This window comes from Castanea sativa, chromosome 9 (genome assembly GCF_040712315.1).
Source record: "Castanea sativa cultivar Marrone di Chiusa Pesio chromosome 9, ASM4071231v1".
Classification (NCBI taxonomy): Eukaryota; Viridiplantae; Streptophyta; class Magnoliopsida; order Fagales; family Fagaceae; genus Castanea; species Castanea sativa.
The window spans coordinates 27,460,140-27,475,514 of record NC_134021.1 but is presented as its reverse complement, the minus strand read 5'-3'; the positions used below and the strand labels follow the sequence as shown (position 1 = coordinate 27,475,514).

The 15,375-nt window shown below is 36.2% G+C and overlaps 1 protein-coding gene across 4 annotated transcripts in view; it reads left to right on the top strand.

The window, feature by feature from the left end:
• Positions 1–14,516, top strand: part of LOC142609797 (uncharacterized) — a 45,641-nt gene extending 31,125 nt beyond the window's left edge. For 2 of the 4 annotated variants that reach the window (XM_075781517.1, XM_075781520.1), the window contains exons 11-14: positions 859–933; positions 1,038–1,158; positions 6,454–6,553; positions 6,684–7,125. In XM_075781517.1, coding sequence (XP_075637632.1) covers positions 859–933; positions 1,038–1,158; positions 6,454–6,553; position 6,684 — 297 coding nt within the window. In that variant the 3' untranslated portion in view covers positions 6,685–7,125. Of the gene's footprint in view, positions 1–858; positions 934–1,037; positions 1,159–6,453; positions 6,554–6,683; positions 7,126–7,879; positions 8,263–14,248 lie in introns of those variants that run through there. The other 2 variants (XM_075781518.1, XM_075781519.1) reach the window with 2 other exon arrangements.
• The last annotated feature ends 859 nt before the right edge of the window (positions 14,517–15,375 follow it).

Sequence of the window (15,375 nt, the reverse complement as noted above, 5' to 3'; positions counted from 1 at the left end):
AGAAGGTGACAGAGGTGAATGGAAAGCTTGGACTTCACTCTTGACAACAAGATTCTTTTATTTTGCATAATTTTTCTGTGTTTTATGTTTTTTACCCTTTTTTTGGTGGGTATAGCATAAAAGATATTAATAAAAAAGAAATTAAAAAATACGCAAAGTGACTAAGAATGTGTTTGGATAGAGATTATCTCAAGTCTGCGTTTTCAATGTTGCGTTTTCTCTCTTTTTTTTTTTTTTTTTTAGCCGCAACATTTGACTTTTCCACTGTGAATAGTGCATTGTTCACGGGTCCCTCAAATTCCACTTTTTAGCTACTTTTTCATTAAAAATGGGTCCCACGGCACTATTTACACATTTAAAAATTATTTTGCTACAGTGTTTTCAATTTTCAGTTTTAGCAAAATAAGTTCTATCCAAACGGACTCTAAATAACAACAATATGTTCTCAAATATATGTAACACAAGGAGTGTTCTTTGGGGATGATGTTGTGTTGGAATTTAAGGAATTACCGTAGGTTGCTAGTGTAGAGTATGAGACAGATTTAGCTATAACGCTTTTGTTAAATTGGAAATCTTAGGATTCAAACTAACAAAGAAGTTGATGGTTTTTTAATCCACTTGTTTCAGACTTGGTGCAATCCAAGGCCATCATTCTCTTTGGTTTAGTTCAAGAAATTTTGTTTCACTGTGTTTCATGTCATGCCATGTCTGTGCTTCCTATCTTTTAACACGTGTGTAGGAGGATCAAATTAATTTACAGTATGTATCTGGAGAGCTTCCAGGATCATCCCATTGTGACTTTCAAATGAAATTATTATTATTTACATGTTATGTTGTTTTTCTTTTATGCTTTTGCAGGTAGTATATTGGGAAGAAACTAATGGATTTGAACAATTGATTGATCCACTGAAGTATCATAGATGTGTGATCACTGTATGTGATCTGTTCCTTCTTGTTTTGTACTGAATTACTCAGTAAAGATGCTTTTGTTTAAAAATTCTTAACACTAATGATGCCTGTTTATAAATGTACCCAAGTTTGGATCTTCGGGAAAGATGATTCAGAAGACCCTGTCTGATAATGGTCTAAGCATTCCCTGTATTGGAGCTAAAAATATGGAGGATGCAGTCAACTGTGCTAGGAGGATGGCAAAATTTGGTATGTCTTTTTCAATGCTTGAAATTGCTGCAAGAAACTTTGTTATTCTGTCATTGCTTTCAGCGCATCATTTTACAATTAGTGACCTTGGATCAGATTCTTTCTATGTAGTTTAGATGGCTTGGTCCTTCATAGACGGGTTAGATTTAATATAAGGTGGTTGCCAAAGCAAAAATGAGTATAGTTCCTGAAGGGAAGATATGGATACAGCCTTTTAGATCAAATATAAGCCTCAATTCATAAAGTGCATTGTAATGTTTATTAGTTTTTTGAAAATATAAGTTGGATAAATGGATGAAGAAAAACTTTAGGAAAAGATATTTAAATACTTTAGATGCAACTAAATGTACATCAAGATTCTCAAAAAGAGAACTTATTTTGGTGTAACTTTGGATAAGTCCTGATTATAACACATTTAACAAAAAAGAAAAACAAGAACGGAGATTCTATTTCCTTGATATAAATTTCATTAAAGAAGAGGAGAGGTGGAGATGGGAGGATATGGAAACTTCTATCGTACCAAAGAACACAATTAACTACTGAAAGGTAACAATAAATCCAAGAAGATAAGGAAGAATCGTGTCTTGGATGTATAGAGAACTATGGAAAAGCAATCAAAGGAAAGCATCTCTGACTTGTGACTGGATATCTCAACACCCTTGGAAGCTTTGTTGTTTGTGCTCATTTCTAAATGCTCCACAAGGAGTACAATGTCACTGCTTAGAATGCAATACCTCTAATAAATGTCACTCCCACTTCCCTCTAGCTACACTAACAACTGAAGCACAAGTTGGCACAAACCAATTCAAGGACTTTCCAACTCAAGAACAGTATAATACAAAACTAAATTCGAAGACCAAAATTGTGCAAGCAACTAACTAGTGCTGAAGCAAATAATTAAAGGACTTTCCATCTGTTTTCACATTGAAGAAGAATTAAATGTATAATTAAACTAGCAATTTCCATTTTTTTAAAGTAAAATTGTAGGCACTATTTCTTTGTCAAGGGCTAGTCTGTCTGATTAAAGCATGAGGTACAAATAATTGGACATATGGGAGTTTGAAGACATGAGCATATGGTGAACAACCTCTGTTGAAACATTGGAAGTCATAAAAGCTATAACAGAAGACGTATATTTATAGGCTTTATTGATCAGAAAGTGTGTCGGGGGCCGAAAAGTTCCCTTTCCGACAAATGAGATTTATGTTGGGTCGGGGGCCTAAACCGAAACTCGATGATGGGCCTGATGCACGGCCCAAAGGCTATCGGCGAAGATTCAAATAATTTATCGTATTTTTATGCCTTAGGCCTAAATTCAGACTTACAAGAATGGCCTATAAACAATCCCTATAGCAGACACGTTAGTGCGGTTGAAAAGCATACTGTGTGAAATAGCCCAGCAATGAAGTGTTTCTGTAGAAAATAGCCCAGCGGTAAAGTACTTCTGCAAAAAAGAGTAACCCAGCCGTGAAAATATTTCTGCAGAAAAATAACCTAGCGGTAGAGTGCTTCTGCAGAAAATAACCCAACCGTAAAAATATTTCTGCAGAAAATAACCCAGTCGTAAAAATATTTCTGCAAAAAAAATAACTGAGCAGTAAAGTTTTTCACAGATTGAGGGAAACATCCATATTTTAGGACTCATCATCCGTTAACTTTGAAGAAGAATCTTCCAATACGACAATATGAGGGAAAAATTCTATTGTAACAGTTACATCATAACCATCAATAGTAAATGAGTAAGTAAATATCATGGGTTCCATAATAACAAACAATGAGGAAGGCTTAGTGTGAGATGAAGGGAGAGAGAGAGATCCCAGCTAGTGCAGCAAGATCATTATGGTGCCAAAGCACGCTTTTGGGTGTCGTATATATAATGAGTAGAGAGAGCCATTTGTGAGTAGCATGGGCAGTGAGTGAGGGTGTATAGTGGGCTGCTGGAACTTTCTGCTGGGGAGGAGCTGTATGTTTTTAACTAGAGGTATGAGAGGTGTTTTTAAGCTAGGAGTGGGGGAACTCAGTTTCCATGCTTGAGAATGAGAGTTTTGTGACTTAGAACTTTGCTGGGATTTTGAGAAGCTGAAACAGAAGGGGTTTTGTGAGAGTTTTTCTTTGTGAGTGTGTTTCTTGGTATCTCCTTGTTCCCCCCTGAGGCATTAATAGAGGGTTCTATTTATAGTTGAGATTTAGGGGGCAATTGGCAAATAACTTTTGCTAAATCTTCTCCGATCTTCAAAAAATCCTTAGGGATTCGTTCTTAGAATGTTGCTAAGAATGGTAAGCTTAACCTTTTGGAAGACTCTTGCTGTTTTTGGGTAATATCAGCTGGGATTCTGACTTAGCATTAATGCTGATTGGTCTTGGCTAATGGGGTTAGAGCATACATTAAGCTAATGACCTTGGTTGTGCTGCTTACTAGATTCAGAACTCCCAAAGGCAGGTTGCATCACCCCAAGCTAGGTGTCAACCTTGGAGCCTTTACTGGGAACTCTGCTGGGATCCCCTTGGTGCCCTCCAAGCCACATTTCCTTAAGTTTCCTCATAAGGGGTTCATGTGCTTGGTCCATGAATCAGAAAATACATATTTTTAACATGAAAAATGAGCTGATTTCAGCTTGCTTCAGGAGTTTTAATGGTCTGGTCATGGCTGTCTTTGATACTTGACCGAATGGATTGGAGAAGAAAGAGGAGATGACTGGCTGAAGTGCTTCAGCTCCCTATCAAGTCTTTTCAGCCTTATGTCAAGGCTGTTTCAGCTTTATGTCACATAATAGATGATGACATTTCAGCTTGTGAAGGAAGGGTTCAACCCCTGATGGACATGTGTCTTGTTCTGACTCGATGGGACAAGCTGAAACCTGACAACAGTGGGCTCCAGCTGTTGACTTGTGCTGGATTTTGGCTGATCAGCTCACGTGAGCTTCAGCTGCTGGGACCTGAGTTTGGGCTGGGCTGGTCCAGTTGGGCCTTATGTTTGAGCTGCCTTGGGCCTGATTATTCCTACAAAATGAGGAATTTTGTCATGGATGATATTCATGGGCTTTTATAAACTTTGCAAGAGAAGTATTCCTTGAAGGATGAATACTAATATTTCCCATGAGTAAGAGATTTGGTATATGTGAAATAATTGTTAAGATAATATTTAAGTTTTGTAAATATGTGCCAAAAATAGTATTTGGGCTTTTAGAAATAGTTGCCAAAATAATATTGGGCTTTATGAAATAGTGGAAATAGTTGCCAAATAATATTGGGTTTTATGAAATAGTTGCCAAAATAATATTTGGGCTTTATGAAATAGTGGAAATAGTTACCAAAATAATATTGGGCTTTATGAAATAGTTGCCAAATAATATTTGGGCTTTAGGAAATAGTTGAAATAATTGCCAAAATAATATTGTGCCTCATGAAATAGTTGCCAAATAATATTGGGCTTTATGAAATAGTTGCCAAATAATATTTGGGCTTTAGGAAATAGTTGAAATAATTGCCAAAATAATATTGTGCCTCATGAAATAGTTGCCAAATAATATTTGGGCTTTAAGAAATAATCGAAATAGTTGCCAAATAATATTTGGGCTTTGCTAAAATAGTGCTAAATTAGTATTTGAGCTTTGTAAAATAGTTTGCCAAATTAGTATTTGGGCTTTGCTAAAATAGTGCCAAATTAGTATTTAAGCTTTGTAAAATAGTTTGTCAAATTAATATTTGGGCTTTTAGAAATAGTGCCAAATTAATATTTGGGCTTTGTAAAATAGTTTGAGATTTTGTAAAGATATTGCCGTGTAGCAACGGACTTTGTAAGATTGCCGTGTAGCAACGGACTTTGTAAGATTGTCGTGCAGCAACGGACTTAGAGGTGCCGTGTAGCAACGGGCTTAGTAAGGTGCCGTGTAGCAACAGGCTTAGTAAGGTGCCGTGTAACAACGGGCTTAGAGGTGCCGTGTAGCAACAAGCTTAGACGTGCCATGTAACAACGGGTTTAGAAAGGTGCCGTGTAGTAACGGGCTTAGAAATGTGCCGTGTAACAACAGGCTTAGTAAAGGGTTTTGTTGGGTTTTCTGGGTCTTGCCCACAAGTTAAATGATTTTGGGCTTTTTGTATTGGAGTATGTATATTTTTGTGGCCCAATGTTGGTAGCAATGTGATGGGTAATTTTGTGAAAATCCAAGTTGGATAATATGTGGATAATATTTGTGAGAGGCCCCAAAGTAATTTATGGGGCTTATATATGTAGGAAACATTTGTGGGAGCCCAATAACATGAAGAATATTTAAGTAATGTGTGGGAGATATTTATGTGGGCTTCAAAATAATTCTTGTGCTCGTGTGGGTATTTTGTGAGTGGGTTAAAGAAATTAGGGCCCAAAAATTTGTACCTCAACAAAGTGTATTTAAAATATTTTCCTGTATGGTTATTGTTAGGAGATTTGAAAGCATGGTGTTAATTTACAATAAAATGACTGTGGTTATGGCAGCATTTCTTTTCATGTTGGACTGGAACATTGGCTAGATTCAGGGGAAGCATATAATTTTTATTAGTATTTATTAGGTTAAATTTCTTATTAAGTATTCTCCTAGCTTAGTTGTCTACAATGACCTCAATAGAGTTTTCCTTTATTTGCTTGAAACTTGTGCTTTCTTGCCTCCTTTGAACTTCTATACTAAAATTTGTACATAACCAGATAACCAAAGCTCAAATCCAGTGTAGTCATATACGCTAATAATGTAAAATAATTGTGTAGGACTCTAGTCTTGGTGGCCTGTTTAGTTGGAGGCTCAGACTGTTCCTTACAAATCCAATAAACATTATACATGAAAACTTAAAGCTATTCAAGGTAGAGTTGGTAACTTCAGTGATTGAAGTTACTGTGCAGATCTATTGTCCAAAGTTCTTATGGTCAAGCTTTGAGACTGTTTAAAAGCATTGAACTTGTTTCAAAGTCTCATTTGAAATTTATCCTAGGACTTCTTAAGAAGCAATGCTGCTGTAATGTTGCTTCCATCCACGCATTGAACTTGTTTCAAAGTCTCATTCGAAATTTATCCTAGGACTTCTTAAGAAGCAATGCTGCTGTAATGTTGCTTCCATCCACACCCATAACTTCGAAAACTCACCTTCCATTGTTTTACCAATAGTGCACCATTAGGTTTTTCAAGGATGTTGATTAAGTTAACCAAGTTGATGAAGTTAACTGTGAGCTTTTGTGTTTAGAAAAATCTTTTTGTGGTCTTTTAGTATTAAATTTTAGGATTTCTAACTCGTAGACAATGACCTTTTAATTTGTAATGAACGCAGGGGATGCTATTGTACTCAGTCCAGGTTGTGCGAGCTTTGATGAGTTCAGAAATTTTGAGCACAGAGGTTTGGTTTTTCAGGAGATGGCCTTCTACTCGTAGTAAGTTTTCATTCCCTGTATCACTGCTTCAATCATAATTGGCTCCTGTGGCAGATGGTGTAATTTACTCTTAACACTTTGAACTTTTTGCACAGCGTACTGTTTAACATATGATTTATCCAAACTGTAGGAATTGCAAATTAATCATCCTCTACCTCTCCCCCGGATTATGCCTGTCCCTTATCAAGTTACTGGAGTCCACATTTTAAGGCACCGTTCATAGGGATTCTGGAGTCAAAACTACTTTATATATATATATATCAAAACTACTTTATTTTTATATATATATATATATATATATATATATATATATATATATATATTTAAAGAGAGAGAGAGAGAGAGAGAGAGAGAGAGTGGTGGTAGTTACACTATGTATATGAGACAGCTGAAATCATTTTCAGTTGGAGTGTGTACGGCAATGTATAACTCAACGTGGGCAGAAATAATTATTGATGTGTGTGTGAGAGAGAGAGAGAGAGAGAGAGAGATCTGTATAATCAAGTTTTAACGGTCTTCTGATCACTTCATCTAGTAGTTATGACAATATGTGAACACTAGTAGTTCCTTTGCATGCAATAAAATTTTTCCTTGATTAAAATTTAGAGTGATGATAGTTACATATTTTGTTTACCCACACAACTAAAATCGAGTTTTAACATGATTTCAATTATAATTGTAAAAGTACTAGGGTGTCCCATTTTTTATATCAATAAAACTTATTACCTATCAAAAAAATGTTATATTTGGTTATCACTTAAACAGGTTGGCTGGTTTATATTTTCAAAGTGTGAAAATTTATATTGAAAGAGGTTTTTAGTTTGCTGGAATTTTCTCAGAGCATAATTATTTTTAGATTATAATAACAAAATGTCTGAGTGTCCACCCTGAGTACTATTGATGCCTCCAACTCCCCACCTCCCTCCCCCACCCCTCCCTCTCCCTCACCCTCTCCCTCAACCATTGCCATCTTTTTTTTTTCCTTTTTTGCCGCCTTTACATATTCCTCCTCCCTTTCCTCTATGCTTTCCTCCACAGTTTGGGTTTTTCCCATATCCCTATCCCCCTCCTTCATCACTATCTTCTCCATACCCACCACTTCAAGGGTCTAACCATGTTTTGCCTAAACCGCCTAACCTTGTACCTGCACCTTTAGCCATACCAAATACTCCTACCATAGAAAACCTCACAAAATATCCCTCCTACATCTCAATCCTTTAACCATGGGGGCAATAAAAGGCCGTTTCATATTGATGCAAAACTTTTTTCTTTCTCTTATGATGAGACACGTTGGGATGTTAAGAGCTCTATTTGGGTTGGACGTAGGGGCATGGAGTGGATCCTTACTTGTCTCGCCGCTATACGGGACTGGATGCCTGGTCGAGATGTACTCTGTAAGAGATTCAAGGAAAATGGAAAGTTGATAGAGTTCTATGGGAGATCAAACAAAGCTGGTCTTTTTGTGGTTATTGCGGTATATTTTGGAGGGACTAGGAGAGGTTGTATTATGATACCAGCAAGCTCCAATCGTGTTGGTTGGCCTTTGTTTCAGAAAGAGTTAAGGAATTTTTTCTCTGGTGCAAAATCGGTATCTATGGCCGACGCATCCTCCAATAATGGTGTTGGAGGTGTTCAGTTTGCTAGTGGTGGCCAGAGTGGGAAAATTATGTCTGTTTATGATAATCAACAAAAGATTAGGACTTTTGAAAAAATTGGAACTAAATTGGGGCAGAATGTGATTCATGGAGATCCTATAGTAAATGTTTCAATTATAAATGGCAAACCTACGCGGGCATTTAATTTTAAGTTGACACCTGCTATTTTGGCTTTGAGAGTGTGCAAGCGTGAGGGTGGGAGATGTATCGTGACTTGTCTAGGTGCTAAGGAGTTCAGTTGGCCTAAGGATTTCAGTGCTGGGCCAGAAGTCACAAAACAAACGGGTGGGCTTGATAAAGCCCAACCTGTGGCACCAGTGTCTTCACAAAGTAAGGGTATTTTGGTCAAGCCCAACACATTATAAGTAAATTCTAATGCTTCGTCTACGTGGGTAATAGGCGAGAACTAGAGAGGAAGAACGAGGGGAGATTTCGAGTCGCCGGTGATAGCAGCAGTGCCAGAATCGAAGCTTTATGCTTCTGCCCTCAATGTCGACCCTATTCATGTCACCTCAGTGGTCTCACCACCTATCAGGTTAAAGGGAGATCACCCCGATGAAGCGCTGAGTGCGACGAAGGCTTCCAAGTTTGGGTTCATCGATGAGGCAGTGACCAATCGGGGGATGGGGGACGAGAACCAGACTCCGATGGCTGGTGATTCGAGTGTAAGGATGACGGCGAGGCCAATGGGGCCTGGGAATTTTGTTTCTTCTCATCATCGGCATCAAGGTGCTACTCAACCAATTTTCTCCTCTATCGGGTCTAGTGTTGGAAAAACATAGTTTGTATCGTATACAAAACATATGCAGCGAAAAATTAAGGGATTCACTTCATTCGCAATTGATAACATATACTATGTAAATTTCAAAATTTAAGAATAAGAGAGCATACCTTGGTGTAGTGAAATTAAAAACCAAAGATTTGAAGTACTTGGGAACACTTTTAATCTTCACTCCAATTCTACTTCCGTCCAAGAAGTGTGGTCTCTCAATCAGTTTACACGTATGTGTTCAAGGGAGAATAAGAAAGTGGCTTACACTCACATACACATCATTTCATTCCACACAAAATTATGTATATTTTTCTCCTTATATCTAACTGATTATCTAATTGGACTAGCCTTTTGAGTCATTCAAATTGGGCTTTAGTTTGTAGCTTGGAGTGGGACCAAGAGGGAACAAATAAGACTCTAGCTCCAATAAGCCTTGGGTTTATCTATCAACTCTTGACAAGTCTAAAGTTACTATTAATTATATTTAATACCACTATATAGATTTAATTGCACTTTGGCCTTATTAATAAATTATATCTCAAAACTTTATTATACATGCAATCCCTTCATTAAATATTCGTAGTAATATAAAGTCATGAATGTTGACTGACACTTTGAAAATTATTACATCTTAATCCTTGAGTGTCCGGTTTAATCCTTTAAGTTATTCATCATATATATATTTTTTTTGATAAGTAAGAATGATATATATACGAAGGGTTACTCTATGCCTGAAAAAACACAGAGCAACCTAGGAGATACAAGAAAAAGAAAACAAAGAGAAGAAAATTAGAAAAAGGAAAGGGAGCAAAGAAAAGAAGGGAGGGAATCACTAGACGTGAGTCTCCATGCTCGCGACCAATCAAAGAGAGTCCCACTAAAAAAAACAAGCAACTGATCACTAGAGCTATCCAAATCCTCAAAAATCCTCCGGTTACGCTCCTTCCAAATACACCAAAGGATGCAAAGCGGGACTAAATTCCAGATCTTTAGTAACTTCTTACTAAAGTGGTTAGGCCTAACACTGTGAATAACCAAACTTATTAAACTTATCTCAAGAGAATATTTTATATCTCCGTTAAGAAGTTATGAATTCTATCTTGAGAATATAAGTTCCATCAACATTAAATGTGACTGCCTAACATACTAAGGTTTTAATCGTGACTTTAAATCTCACTCATAATATATCAAAGCAACCTACACTTCATGATCCGGTTCATTATTCTTTCAGGATTAAGAGTTGATGTAAATAGAAATCGTGAGATTTATTATTCATTTGACAGTCGTTAGGAGAATAATAAATCTCACAGTGGTCCAATTTAATATGTCTTAACTCTTAAAAACATATTAACTAGAAGTCTCCACTTCTATGATCAAGACAAATCATCTTAGTTGATATGTTATAATCTTCGTAGATGAAATACCCAATTTCATCACTAACTACAAACTAAAATTCTGAATTTATAAAGAACTTGTGATTTATATTTTCTGTGACTAAATCACATATTATGCATCTCATGGACTATATGATAATGTCCAAATATTCATGTTACCATTATTTTAGATAATAACAAAACAACTTTGTTAATCAAAAGATAATGTCATACATGACATACTACAATAGGATTTAAGGGGCACATATGCTAACAATCTCTCACTTGCCCTAAAGACTATTGTGCACTAATCTAACTACTATTCCCTCCAAATGTGACTCAAAAGTTCTTTGGAAGCAAGGCTTTGGTAATGAGATATGCTAGATTATTTTTACTATCAATCTTTGCTACTACTAAATCACTCCTCGAGCAACAATGTCTCGAATGATGTGATACTTTCTTTTTATGTGCTTTCCTTTCCTGTAATTCCTTGGATCCTTGGATTGTGCAACCGCTCTACTATTGTCACAGAACAATGTGATAAGAATTTGCTCCGTTCTCACAGCACCAAGATCAAAAAGAAATTTCTTAAGCCAAACAGCTTCTTTTGCCACTTCCAAGCAGCAACATATTCATCTTCCATGGTGGAGTCAGCAATGCAAGATTGCTTAACACTCTTCCAACTTGCTCCACCTCCCAAGTTGAACACAACCTGATCTCGCCAAAATTTGATCCCTAGAATAAAGTTAGCTTCACCCAAGTCCTTCATATCAAATTGGCTTGACAACCAAACCCTTACAAATGACATAACCCCTACATCATTTCCAATGAGTAGAATATTATCAACATAAAAGTACTAGAAACATTACTACTTTATCTCGATGTCTTTTGTATACACATGGTTCATCAAGATTTTGTTCAAAACCAAATTATTTGATTACTTGATCAAATCTAATGTTTCATGATCTAGATTCTTGCTTAAGTCCATAAATGGACCTTTTCAACTTGCATACCATATGCTCTTGGTTCTTTGCTATGAAACCTTCTAGTTGCATCATATAAATTTCTTCTTCAAGATTGCCAATAACAAATGCAGTCTTGACATCTATTTGTCAAATCTCATAATCATAATAAGCAACAATGGATAAAAGAATTCTGATAGATTTAAGTATGGCTACTAGCGAAAAAGTTTTCTCATGGTCAATACCTTCTTTTTGTGTATACTCTTTCGCCACTAGCCTTGCTTTAAAGGTTTCAACCTTTTTATCTATCTCTATCTTCCTCTTGTAAACCCATTTGCAACCAACAGGTTTAATGTCATTAGGTGCCTTTACAAGATCCTATACTTGATTGGAATACATAGAATCAAATTCAGATTTCATAGCTTGGACCCAATGATGTGCATATATATTTTTCATTGCGTCTTCATAAGTGTAAGGATCAGATTCAGCATCTTTTAGGGTAGCTTCATAAGTTTCTCCTAGACCTATAAATCTTATAGGTGGCCGAACAATTCTCTCACTACGACGAGGCACCTGTGTACTAGTCATCTCATGAGTAGAATCTTGTGGTGTATCTAATACAGCCACATCGTCCCTAGTTTCATCCATTGGTTGTTCAATTACAGGTTCATCTATTTTAGCCAAGACAACTTTACTTCTAAGATTAAAATTATTTACATAATCATCCTCCGAAAATTTGGCATTGGTGCTAACAAACACTTTGTTGTCTTTATGATTATAGAATAAATAACCCTTAGTTGCCTTTGAATACCCTAAAAACATGCATATTTCTGTATTTACTTCCAATTTACCAAACTTCCATTTCAACACATGTACTGGACATCCTCAAATGTGGAGTTATCTCATACTAGGCTTACGCCCATTCCACAATTCTTTAGGTGTATTGGAAACTAATTTTGATGGAACTAAATTTAAAATGAGCATTGCAGTTTTTAATGCATATCCCCAAAACGAAATTGATAAAGTTGAGTAACTCATCATAGACCTAACCATTTCTAAAAGAGTCCTGTTCCTTCTCTCTGGTACACCATTTTGTCGGGGAGTTCCAAGTGCAGTCAATTGGGATACAATCCTATTTTGAGTTAAGTAATTCTTGAAATCTACAAGAAGGTATTCGTCACCTTGATTAGATTGAATAACCTTTATGCGTTTACCCAATTGATTCTTAACTTCAGCCCTAAACTTTTTGAACTTCTCAAAAGTTTCGAACTTCCGTCTCATTAGGTACACATAACCATATCTTGAGTAATCATCCGTAAAAGTGATGAAGTACTCATAACCTCATTTTGCTTGGGTTGACATAGAACCACATACATCTGTATGAGCTAATTCAAGCAACTCATGAGCTCTTCTATTTTTTGCATTAAAAGGTCTTTTGGTCATTGTATCCTTCAAACAAGATTCACAAATTGGAAACCCATCAAACTCCAATGGCTCTAAAAGTCCATCTTTGATCAGTATTTGAATTTTGATGAGGGAGAGGTTTAGGGGTCAGAGGTGAAAAATTCAAAATATGATGCCTCTAGAGAGCAGATCTTTTCCATTAGGCTAGTTTTGACTTGTTTCCAAGCTTTTACTGGTTTGAAGGTGAATGTGAGGAAAAAAAATTGTCCCTCTTAGGGAGGTGAGCAACATTCAAATTTTGGCTAATATTCTTCAATGTAGGGTGAGCAGTTTGTCTATGATTTACTTAGGTATGCCATTGGAAACTTTGTATAAAAAAACCTCTATTTGGAATCTGATTCTTGAGAGGATGGAAAGAAGCTTTCGGGCTAGAAGCAGCTTTATTTGTCAAAGGGTGGTACTTTTCCCCTTTTAAGCCTTCCGACTTATTACTTTTCCCCTTTTACTATCCTTAAAGCTTTGGTGACTATAATGGAATGTATTCAGAGGAATTTTTTGTGGGGTTCTTCAGTTGAGTGTTTCAAATATCCATTGGTGGCTTGGGAAAAGGTTTGTTTACCGCGTGAGTTGGATGGTTTGGGAATTCAGAATTTGACATCTTTTAATCAGACCCTATTAAGGAAATGGCTTTGGAGGTATGGCCATGAAATCACTCATCTGTGGCAGAGGGTCATAGCCATGAATTATGGGGAGGGGAAAGGGGGTTGGTGCACTAGAGTTTGTATAAGAGCTCATGGTTGTGGTTTATGGCGAAGTATTAGTGAAAGGTGGGAAAATTTTTCTAAGCATTTGTCTTTTGTGGTGGGGGATCGTTCTCGTATTCTTTTTTGGTATAATAAGTGGACTGGGGATGATTCTCTTAAAACTTTTTATCCTCAGTTATTTATGTTCAGCCAATAAGGAAGCTTGTATTTCTAAAGTGTTAAGCCCTCCAATGGGTGATAATGACAGAGTGTGGAGTTTAAGATTTTATAAAGAATTCAATGATTGGGAGTTAGCAGCTTCCTACTCCCTACTTCATTTCATCCAAACTCGGATTCCTAGGGGTGAAGGGTGTGACAGTCTTTGTTGGGGTCTTTATGGAAGTGGGATGTTTGATATTTGGTCTTTTTATCATAAGATTCGAAATGCAGCTCCTTCTACTTTCCCTTGGAAAGGCATTTGGAAAGTTAAGGTTCCTAAAAGGGTGGCATTCTTTATGTGAACAACAGCTCATGGTCAGATTCTAACTTTGAATAACCTTATGCTTCATGGTCGCCCTTTGGCAAATCATTGTTGTATGTGCAGTTGTAATGCGGAATCTGTGGATCGCCTATTACTTTTTTGTCTGGTAGCTCATTCTTTGTGGATGTATATGCTTCGATTGTTTGGGATTGATTGGATCATGCTAGGTTCAGTTGTGGACTTATTATTTTGTCGATATCATTGGCTTGGGAAGCATAGTTCTGATATTTGGAATTTGGTTTCAGGCTTTTTTATGTGGACTATTTGAACTGAACGGAATCGGCATTCTTTTGAGGATAATGGGAAAACTGTGGTTTAGTTATTAGATTTATGCAAATAGACCCTCTTTGATTGGTCTCGGTGTTAGGGTCTCTCGGATTGTTCTACCCTTATGGATTTTCTTTCGTCTATTAGAATAGCTTAGTGGCTGCTTGTGTCTTTTTTGTTCCTTATTATTCATTGTTCACTACCGTGAACTCTTTGTATTTTTCTTACCATACCTTTATTAATAATATTTTCTTCTTACTTATCAAAAAAAATTGTAAAATTGTGTTTTCAAAGCATGATTTCACAATTTACAATTATAATTGAAATAATGTTTTAGCTGAAGTTTCTACAGCAATGTATAACTTAGCATGGACAACAATAATTAGGATAAAATTCAAAAGTTGGGAGGTTGGGCCAAACAAGTCCTACCATCTTGTCTATTAAGATATGGGTGTAAGTTTTTTTGGAAGTAATGTTATTAGGGTAGTGTCAAAGTCATCCCAAGGATTGGTGAGTTTTGGTTTGTGGATTTGTTTAGAATACTAGTAAAGAATAGAGACGCAAAATTCTTCACAAAATTTTCAAATTTTTGAGGTGGCATATTGTGATTGGTTCTAATAAAAGCAAAAGTGGGTTCAAATGAAAGAAATTGAATCATGACATTCCACTTTAGTTGTGAAAAAGAGGGCATTTCTTGCAAAATATTCAATTTTTGCAAAACTTATTACGAAAAATCTTTTGTTTGAAGTTATTTTGTTATGTAACCTCTTTTGGAACTTCAATTTGCTAAAATCGAGTTCCAAGCATATAGTTGATGTCTGACAAAAGATACTACATCAGACAATCCACGTGGAAGGCTATCTATTTGAAACTCATATTTAGCAAACTCAAGTTCCAAAAGGGTACATAATAAAATAATTTTGGATAGAGAATTTTCAATAATATTTTTTTTGCGAAAATTAAATGTTTGACAAAAATTGTAATAATAGCTGAAAATGTATTTAGGTTGGTACAGGCTATTGTTATGTTGATTGAGTTGTAAGGTATTTAGTTAGGGCATTCTGTTAGGCAGTTAGTCACGTTGGGCTTTTAGTATGAGTACGTG